The 10257-nt window shown below is 46.9% G+C and overlaps 1 protein-coding gene across 4 annotated transcripts; it reads left to right on the top strand.

Annotated features, from left to right (window-relative positions):
* The first annotated feature begins 600 nt into the window (after positions 1-600).
* VAMP2 (vesicle associated membrane protein 2) lies at positions 601-4996 on the top strand. Of its 4 annotated transcripts, none has more exons than XM_027857122.1 (5): positions 601-629; positions 1573-1693; positions 2388-2546; positions 3022-3073; positions 3336-4996. In XM_027857122.1, coding segments are annotated over exons 1-5 (351 nt in total). In that variant the 5' UTR covers positions 601-627; the 3' UTR covers positions 3353-4996. The 4 variants fall into 4 exon arrangements, with proteins under 4 accessions (XP_027712923.1, XP_027712925.1, XP_027712922.1 ...); XM_027857124.1 differs by lacking the exon at positions 601-629 and adding an exon at positions 1245-1344; XM_027857120.1 differs by lacking the exon at positions 601-629 and having other exon boundaries at positions 1390-1693.
* The last annotated feature ends 5261 nt before the right edge of the window (positions 4997-10257 follow it).

Here is a 10257-nt window from a genome sequence, read left to right as displayed (position 1 = left end):
AGTAGTATTAAAGGCTGGGGGGTGGGGTTCTGAGCTTTGGTGTTAGAAATTCAAAGCTGAGGCTTAGGAACTTGGGTGTTTTAGGTTAGAGATGTTTGGGACTTGAGAAAATTGTGGGGGTTGGATTGTTGGGATGCTGTAGTTTAGGGGTTGGGATGTTGGGTGTACAGTGTAGTAGCTTTGTAGATTTGGAGATCTGTTGTTGAGAGTGTTGGGCATTTGGGAGCAGGAGGGTCGAGTTGAAGAATTTGGGGGATTGGGGTTGTAGATCTGGGGTGCGGGGAGTTTGGGGGTTGCAGACAGGTGTCCAGGGACAGCCTGAGCATCTTTGGCGAGAGGAGTTTTAGACGGTCCTGAGCTCCTTCTAGGTCAGGATCTTAGGAAGGGGGAGGGGAGGGAAGGAGCAGGGCATCCAACATGGCGGCACCTCAACCCCTTCTCCCAGCTTCCCCCTCCTCCTTTCCTCCCCACTCCCCCGCCCGTCCTGGTCCACGGGTGCCCGGATGTGGGTGACGCGCGGCCGCCATCTTCCCGTCCCCAGGCTCGGCAGCACCATTCGGAGCCAGCGCGAGCCGGAGCCGCCGCCGCCGCTGTCCCCGCCCGCCCGCGCGCCTGCCCGCCCCTGCCATGTGAGTCTGCACCGCCCGGCGCCTGGCGCCGTCCCCGGGCTACCGTGGGCCTCCGTGCACTGCCCGGAGCCATCCTCCCGCTGTCACTCCTTCCACCTCCTCCTCCTCCTCCTCCTCCTCCTCCTCTTCTTCCTCCTCTTCTCCTTCCTTCTCCCCGCAGCCGCCGCCGCCCTCCTGGCCGTTCCCACCCTAGTTCCCCGGGCGCCCTCTGGGAGTTGGGCCCGGCCGTGCCCCGGGGAGGTGCGAGCCCTGGGCTGCAGCCTCTCGCCGCCGCCGCCCGGTCCAGTCCCTGCCCGTCCCTGCATTGTCCATCCTTTGCCCCCTAGCTCGGCCGGCCGCGGGGGCGTCGCTTTTGCTTTTAAAGGAGGGGATGGATTGGGGCCGTTCCAGCCTCAGGAGAGTGAGGGACGAGGAGCTAAAAATACCCGGGCCCCAGGGGTGCCCGGGGGCTGCAGGGCCGCGGTGCGGTGCAGAGCGGAGACCGAGAAGGGGCGCCCCGAGCCCAGCCAACCCGACCCGCCCCTGGAGATTTCCTGTCACCAGCCCTGGCACGGCCACTGGAACCCGGCGTCTTTGCCTCACATGCCTGCCCCAGCCGCCCCGCAAAGTCTCGCAGGTCTTGGCAGCCTCCACCAACCTACCCCCCACCCTCCCAGCCTGAGGATTAGGGGCTTGCCCCCAGTCCCCAGGCTGCCAGGGGCCCTGAGAGGAGGAGGTGAGGAGTCTCACTATCACAGTGCTCGAGCCCAATCCCTCATTCTTCAGGGGGAAACTGGGGTCCCAGAGAGGAGACTCAGACTCAGAATGAGTCTGGAAGGGCTTGCCTGAGGTCTTCTCTTTGGGGGAGAGATCTGGGAACCCGGGAGAGGGGAGACTTGACAGAGTCTGCTGTGAAGGGCTGGATGTCCTTGTGTCAAGACACCTTTGCCACTTACATCCTCAGGTCTGCTCCTGCTACTGCCATGCCCCCTGCTGCCCCAGCAGGAGAAGGGGGCCCTCCTGCTGCCCCCCCAAACCTCACTAGCAACAGGAGGCTGCAGCAAACCCAGGCCCAGGTGGATGAGGTGAGAGAAGTGAAAGGAAGGGGAGTAAGGGCTGTCTGCCTTGTAATCAGTACCACGGACAGCTCACTGCTGTGTGCCTTGAGATAGAGCGTTTGGGGTGGGAGGGAGGTTCGGGTAAGAGGCACAAATGTTTCGTGTCAGCAGTGTTGGACAGCGACCTGTGTCACTGTTGTCGTGCCCCTGGCCACCTGGTAAGTTAGTTGGCGTTGCTCCTTTGCTTTACCCTTCGAGGTCTGGGCCTGGTGTGTTGGGCTGTTGCACATTAGGCATGTTGGAGGTTTGTAGGTACTGGGTAAGTCTCTTTGTTTGTTTTATGCCTTTCTGTGTAAGGGGAGGTTTCTGACCTACACCCAGTGTGTCAGTGAGTTCTGCGAGTATGTACAAGGCATGTACCTAGATTAGCTGCTGGCATGCCCTTGCTTTGTGTCCCTGGTGAGTTCTGTGTATGCATTATGCCTTAAGCATGTGTCCCTGGTATTATTTGCTCTGTGTGTCTGACAACTCCTGTACGTCAGGTTATAGTTAGTCCAAGGTTTGTGTCCCAGTATATGTCAGATGTATGTCCTTGGGGGGTTGTCCTATTTGTGTAATGTGTGAAGCTTTTTCCTGGCATAGTTTGTGACATATATTTGGTATGTTGCTTGTGTGAATCCATGGCATAAACATGTCATCACTCTTGTCCTCCATTGTCTAGGTGGTGGATATCATGCGGGTGAATGTGGACAAGGTCCTAGAGCGGGACCAGAAGTTATCAGAACTAGATGACCGTGCAGATGCCCTCCAGGCTGGGGCTTCCCAGTTTGAGACAAGTGCTGCTAAGCTCAAGCGTAAATACTGGTGGAAAAACCTCAAAGTAAGGAGGCTTGAGGAGGGGATGAGGGAGGTTCTACAGGGTGAGTTAGCCAGGAGAGAAGACTGAGGGAATGGGGTAAAGTGTTCTTTAGGCCTGATCAACACTGAATCAAAACTGTGTGACCTTGGGTCAGTCACTTCTTTCTGGGCTTCGGTTTCCTCCTCTCTAAAATGAAGGGGCTATATTAGGTGATCACTAAGGTTCTTTTTCCCCCTTGATAAACTGTAGTTCTTTCAGGAAATGGTTTGGAGGGTGGGAAGTAGGCAGAGCTTGGTGTTCTGACCTTTTCCTCTATTAACCTGATTATCACTCTCCCCATCCCTCTTCTCTTTCCTTTACTCCTTCCTCTCCCTTTCATTTCTCTTTCCTCCTCCTCTCCCCATTTTCTTCTTTTCCTCATCCTCTCTCCACCTTCTCATATCACCTTTTTTCTCCCTTTCCTCTTCCCTTCCTTCTTTCTACCCCACCCTCCCAGATGATGATCATCCTTGGAGTGATATGCGCCATCATCCTCATCCTCATCATTGGTGAGTAGGGAGTTGAGGGGGGAGGTTCAGATACTATGGCCTAGGAGGAAAAAAAAAACAGTCTTTTCCATTGGCCCCTTGTAAGATCATTGAGTCCCACCAGCATCCCCATAACTTACCCTCCTAACTAAGGCTGATGAAACTCCACCTGAGGGTGGGGAGCTGGGCAGAACTGAGGAGGGCTAAGTGTAGGTGAGAGATTTCCCCAGCTGGGGAGATAGGGACCAAACCTGACTCTAACACTCTTTGGGTCTCTCCACAGTTTATTTCAGCACCTAAGCCCAGCAGGAGCTGCCCCTGCCCGGGAGAGGGCCCCCTTCCCTCCATGGCTCTCCCTCTCTCAGCCATATCTTCCAGCCCCTTCTCCTGTCCCATCTCCGGTGTGTCTGCGTGTGTGTCCCCCCCTTGTAAATAGCCAGCTGTTATTTATACATATATAATATTATATATATTTGGTCTGTTTGTAGTTTTATTACTAGAAGATTTTTTCTGGTTGTTCTTAACTTCTCTCCCCTGCCCATCACCTTTTTCTTTCCCCTAACTCATTCCTCTCCTTTTCTTTTGATCCACAGTCCCCTCATGTGCATTTGCTATGCAACATTCTCTATTCTCCTTCCATCTTCCTTTTTGCCTGGATTTAGCTGTTCATCTCTCCCACCCATCTCTCTCCTCCCAGGAACCCAGGGCTCCCCCTTATTTATGGACTATCCAATCATTATGGACTGTGACAAAGATTCCCTTAGCCACCTTTCCCTCCCCTATGTCTCCTAGGAGCTCTGAGCATTTAAATTAGCATGTCATTTACATAAACCACACCCTTTTTGGTTTGCTTTTCAGTCATTCCTGCCTCCTGACCTGTATTAGGTCTCCTCCTTTTACCTACTAAAGATACCTACGGGTCCTCCAATTTTACCCTTATTTGCACGACATTTACATAAGTGAGGGGTTCTTTGCTTTTAACACATGGGGGCCTGTGGCCTCCCCACTATTCCATTTTTTTCACCATCCATTTCCTTCTAACTCTTGTCTGTCATCATCCTTTCCCAATTCCTCCTTCCCACAAATGCCTCCCCAACTCTCAACCCCACAGCTGGTATGTAAGTGTCTTAAAGTTAAATGTTTTGATGGACCAATAATTCTGCCACTTGGGGGTCTCCACATTCCTACTCCCCATATTTGGTAGGGGGGCTCACTGACATTATCAAAAGGGTCCCCCTCACCTGCCCTCCTGCCCCTCCCACCCCAGCTGGGATGAATTGGGGAACCCTGCTACATTCCGATTCTAATCTAGGAGGGGAGGCCACCAGCCAATAGGGGCTGTCACTGCCGTGGGGAGTCTGGTAAGGGGGCTGAGGAACACCTCACAAGTCCTCCACGGACCTCCTCCCCTCTGAGCCACCTCCTTGTGGGGAACGGAGCTGATAGCCCACCCTGGGGTTCCTGGGAGGGTTTGCAAAGTGCTGTCATTGCCCACCTCCCTTGGATGCCCCCCTGAATTCAAGGAAGGGGGAAATAGTCACTGCCAGAATGTGTTGTTGGGGGAGGAGGAGACATTTTATCCCTTCCTCTCCCCAAGAGAAGAAGGGAATGGTTCCTTTGAGGTCTTCTAGACTGAGGGGAGTTGGTGGTTGAAGGAGGAGGGTCACAAAGTCTTTAAATGGCACAACTTCGGGGGAACGTGGAGGGGAGGATATAGTCCTTTTACTTGCCACTAGATCTCTGTGTTCCCCCATTCCACTTTCTGGGAGGTTGAGGAGAAAGAGAGCTGCCTACTGGGTTGGGGGTGGTGGAGATGTGGGGGTGGGGCTTTGTTTTAGACCCCCCCCATTCACTATCCCTACCCTGTCCCCTTCAGTGCCCCCAATTCTGTGGCAAATCCAGATTGTGAAAATGTACAATAAATAAATGTGTGATGAGAAACCAGATAGTGTGTGTGCATCTTTGTTCAGGCTGGGGAATTTAACTTTCTAAATTGAGGGGGACATGGACATGCTTTGGATATGCAGAGAGTGAGTGGGTTAGACTCCAGCAGAGGGATGGATGCTTAGCTTAAGGCTAGGAAAGGGGGTTGTTGGGAGAGAAAACTAGAGAAAATGGGCAAAGGAGAAGACAGGGCAAGCAAGGCACTGAAGTTCTGACCTGGACCAGGAGGAAATGTAGCTCCAAAGCTAGCCACAAGGAGATGTCATAGAATTGTGTAATGAAAAGACTTTCTTACATTTATAAAATTTTTTCATAGCCATAAATTATATGATTTCCTCACCTCACCTTCAACAACTTTTGAGGTTTGTAGAGCATTATCCTTTGTAGAGGAGGAAATAGGCCCACACAGATGATAGGATTGGCCCAAGATCACAGAGCTATTCCTTATCAAAACCAGGATTTGGAATAACAGACAGGATTTAAAATTTGAAGGGAATTTAAGAGATAATTTAGTCTACCATTCTCCCTTTGCAGATGAAAAAACTAGTCCATAGATGTACAGTCATTTGTCCAAGGTCACACAGGTCACCCTTGGCAAAGAAAAGATTCACAGTGTTTTTAAAAACAAATTCTAAGTTAACAGAGACCTAAAGAGACCATCTTGTCCAATCCATACCTGAAGAAGAATCCTCCAGAAGAAGAATTCTTAACTTATTTTGTATTATAGACCTCTTTGGCAATCTGGTGAAGCCACTAAACCCCTTCACAAGAATAATGTTTTTAAATACCTAAAATAAAATGCTTAGGATTCAAAGAAATCAATTTATATTGAAATAGTTATCAAAATATTTCAACACAAGCATCATGAACCCCAGATCAAGAACCCTTTTTCCACAGTGTCCTCAAGAACTCCAGGGAAGGCAAACTCGCCACCTTTTAAGGCAGTTTGCTTCACTTTTGCATAGCTCTAAATTTGGTGATGTTTTCCTTATATAGAGTTGAAATCTCCATCTGAAGCTTCCACCCATTGTTTCTAGTTCCAAACTAGGCTTCTTAATGCCCTGTTCAGTGTTCTTTCCATTATATCACAGTGCCTCTCTGTGTGATAGAGAAAGAACCACTAGCCCCACCCCCATCCCCAACATACAGGGTGCTTTGTACACAAAATCAGAGGGAGCAGCGTCGACAGCCTAGTCTTACAGGGAAAGGACCTGGATAAGGGAACCATGAGGACACTGAGCAACTGCTTTTCTCGGGGGCCCAAGTATCTACCTTGTCCTCAGTTCCTGGTTCTCAGAACCTTTCCCCCTATATAATCTCTTGTAGTTTCTAAGTTTTGTTGTTCGTTGTTTCAGTTGTGTCATAACCCCATTTAGGGTCTTCTTGACAAAGATACTGGAGTGGTTTGCCATCTCCTTCTCCAGCTCATTTTACAGATGAGGAGCCTGAGGCAAATTGGGTTAAGTGACTTGACCTGGGTCACAAAACTAGCAAATATCTGAGGCCAGATTTCAACTCAGGAAGATGAGTCTTTCTGACTTCAAAGTCCAGACTCTATCCACTGCTCCACCTAGCTGCTCAGTTCCTAGGTTATTGGGCCACCTGTTTATTTATTGATGAGTACCTCAATTCCATTCAATTTACCTTTAGCAGATATAGTGTATATGTACTATATACACTCTGCTTGGTAGTCAGGGATGAAAGCCTGTGTTCAAGGGCCTACTACTTTCATCAGGGAGGTAAAAGAGACCCAACGGATTTCAATACGAAACACAACACAGCAAAGCACAATAAAGCAGAATGTGACAATGCCTTAACTCCTATTGGAAATATTTTCTCCCAGTTAGTGCCCTGTCCCTTCAAAAATTAACTTGTATTTACTTATCTATGTATCTGTTGAATAAACACATAAATACACATCCATAAAACAAAACTCCTTGAAAGCAGGAATCCTTCCCCTCCTATGGCCACTAATCTAGTTCAGGCCTTTATCACCTTTTGCCTGAACAAATTTTTTTTTTCTTAAGGCAATTGGGGTTAAGTGACTTGCCAGCCAAGTGTCTGGTCTGAGGTTGGATTTGAACTCAGGTCCTCCTGACTTCAGGGCTGGTGCTCTATCCACTGCACCACCTAGCTGCCTCTGCTAGAACTATTACAGTGACCTTTTACCTGGCTTCCCTGTCTCAAGAGCCACGAATTACAGCTAGAAAGCATTCAATCCCGGCCATATCCTTCCATGGGGAGGAAGTATTCCACATTACAATACTGTTTACATGACTCAGATGAAACTCATTCAATCATTAAAGATTAAGTGCTTACTATATTCAAGGTAACGCATGAGGCTGGCTACCCTACAAAAACAACATGTCTTACTGATTTGTTGTTAAGGAGCTTAACAACCTATTCAACCTGTTTGCTTTGGTTTTATTATTCTCTACAATGAACAGTCTTTTTCCTAGTTCAGGTCCATACATATCATGAAAACATTGTATGGTTGCTTTGTAAATAGGGATGGGAGATACATATATCAAGGTTCCACTGCAATTCCCTTCATTACGAATATCTTAACCCAACTAATCTCCCAAAGCACCCAAACAAACAATATACAAAATGATTCAGGAACTAAGTGGATCTGGGAGAAAAGTTCAGGTTCTTGAGGCCTTCCCCTACTAGGTTCAAAGCACTTTTTTTCACTTTCACTACAAAGGAGGTAAGAAAGGCAGCCTGGTATAGCCGAATGGGTAGGTACCAGGAGTTGAATTCTGCCTCACAACTTCATAGCTGTATGATTATGGGTAAGTCATTTGAACTGTCAAATCTTTAGTTTTGTCATGTGTAAAATGGAGAAAATAATACTTGCACCCCTCTGGACCTTGGTTTCCTCATCTGTACATTAAAGTATTTTGACCAGATGACCTCTAGATCAGCATCCTCTATAGTCCGTGTGGCAATATAGGTTCTGAACCTATTAACATTGAAAGAAATCCCAAGTCTCAGATCATCAAAAGTATTATTGGCTTGTGTTTCTAGATTTAAAGGTGTAAAGACTGCAGAGGTCATTTAATCCAGCTCCTCTCATTTTACAAATGAGGAAATGAAACCACTGAAGGTAAGCGATTTTGCCCAAGGTCACACACAGCTACTAAGTGCCAAGCCTGGATTCCAACACAGGTCTTTTTTGATTCCAAATCCAATTCTTTTTATATCCTGACATTTCAGCATGAAGCTATGGAGCTGGTGCTAGCTATAAATTTGGTCTAGTCTCCAGGGACCCAATAACCATGGCTACATTTGCTGATTCATGGGTCTCAACTAATAAGAGACCTTAAGTCTCAGGGAGCCAAAGGCAATAGAGAGCTTTCACTGAAGAGAAGCCACATCCATTTGAAGTCAAAGATATTGGCCCTTAGGGCATCAAAGACACTAGATAGAGGATCACCAAAAATGGATTCCAGGTATGCCTTGTCCTTTGCCACTTTAGGAATGAGGCTGTCCCACGTTGTGTGATGACTACTATTGATAAACTTGACCCTTCTCTGCAATACAAGGATCTAAGACATCTCCAGAAGCCTTGTGGTGGAAAATGCTATCCACATCCAAAGAAAGAACTATGGAAGTTGAATTGCTATTTTTTTTCTCTTCTGTTGGTTCTGTTTCCTCTTTCTGATGGTTTCTCCTATTGGTTTTAATTTTTACTTAAAACAGCACTAATGTGAAAATATGTTTAATATGAATGTTTGAAAAAAAAAGGAATGAGGCTGTCATTGAGTATAAATTCAGTCCTTCCTGGGGTACCTGTACAACAATGATTTATTAACTCTGAGAATCAAAGAGAATCTCCTGGGGTCTCTGATCACTTACACCATTGACTTCCCTGCGTCTGGAGTGACTGACCTTGGAAGCAAATGCTGCCATTCCAGCACAGGAGCGAGGATCATCATAGGACCCTTGAGGCTGGATAACCCAATTAATTGCTGCTTCTCCTATCTTGAACCAAGCAAACTCCAATCTTCTGCTTCCCTTTGATTCAGAGTTGCTGTTTGATGAGGGAACAATCTCTTCCTCTACAACCTTCTCCTCAACCATCATCCGTATTGACTTAAGACTTCTGGGTCCATATGCTTCTCTGCCCTCCCATGTGGACTTCCCACTGTATCAGCACAATCCTGTTCATGCTAGATATCTATTTCATGTTTTTGGATCTTCTGGAACTGATGAAAACCTAGCTCTGTCCATAAGACACTATAGCTTTAATAAAATGCAGCACCTTGAGAGCAGGCTTCATTATTGTTTTTCTATTCCTGCTCCCTAGAGCAGTGTTCAGCAAATATTAGGTGCTTAATAAATGCTTGTTGACTGATCCTTGATCTTTCTAATACTGATTATTCCTCTAGTGCTAATTGTCACAATGTGTCAAGAAAGGAAATGTATACTCCTTGTTCTTCACTGGTACTTCCAAACTGCTTCCATCACTCAGAAACCTTCTCAGCTTTGAAATTCATTCCATCTGTCTATTCACCCTATCCAGATTGTTGGCCTAATAATAATAATAATAGATAGCATAATTATATAGCACTTTGTTCACAAAGTGCTTTATATATGTTATCTCATTTGATCCTTATTCTATGAGGTAGGTGCTATTAGTGAGGAAAATATGGTTGAGAAAGGTTATTTTCCCAGGGAGACAGTAATAAGCACCTGAGGCAGTATTTGAACTCATCTATCTCGACTCCAAACTTAATGCTCTGTGAAAGCTCTATGAAACCCACCAGCTTCCTATTCATTCTATGTCTTTTCTCAAGGAATTCAGTACTGGGTTTAGTCTTCACCATGACCATTGTTCTAATATCGGTGGACTTCAATAATAATGAACTTTTAAACACTTCAGCCTCCCAGTTCATCAGGGTCTTCAACTTCTTTAGCAAAGAAGACCCATCCTCCTATACATACAGTAATCATTTTCAATGTCACCATTAAACATAACTGTGGTGCCACCATAATTTTGAACTCTGAGAATCTTCTCTGTGATCATAACCTCCCATCTTTTCTTTTCTTCCTCAACTAGCTTTCTGTCTTCATTCAAACCTCTAGTCTCTCTACCCCTCCTTCTTCTCCCAATCCATTACATCTGCTCTGGCCTTACTTTATTCCCTTCACAGTCTTAACCTTTCCAACCATATGCTGTCCTCCACTTCTGAATACCTTGGCTCCTCCTTCCTGTTGATATACCTTGCCAATCCCTACTCCAAGGTTGCCCCACC

Source organism: Vombatus ursinus, unplaced genomic scaffold (genome assembly GCF_900497805.2).
Source record: "Vombatus ursinus unplaced genomic scaffold, bare-nosed wombat genome assembly UNPS02011916.1, whole genome shotgun sequence".
NCBI classification, from domain to species: domain Eukaryota; kingdom Metazoa; phylum Chordata; class Mammalia; order Diprotodontia; family Vombatidae; genus Vombatus; species Vombatus ursinus.
This window is presented reverse-complemented; position numbering and strand designations above follow the sequence as displayed.

What these genes read in the sequence shown, in the direction of transcription:
- VAMP2 (XM_027857120.1), top strand. Translation starts at nt 1,532, where the DNA reads ATGTCCTTGTGTCAAGACACCTTTGCCACTTACATCCTCAGGTCTGCT. An exon ending in CCCAGGCCCAGGTGGATGAG is followed by an intron (nt 1,694 to 2,387) that starts GTGAGAGAAGTG and finishes TCCATTGTCTAG; the next exon opens with GTGGTGGATATCATGCGGGT. An exon ending in ACTGGTGGAAAAACCTCAAA is followed by an intron (nt 2,547 to 3,021) that starts GTAAGGAGGCTT and finishes CCACCCTCCCAG; the next exon opens with ATGATGATCATCCTTGGAGT.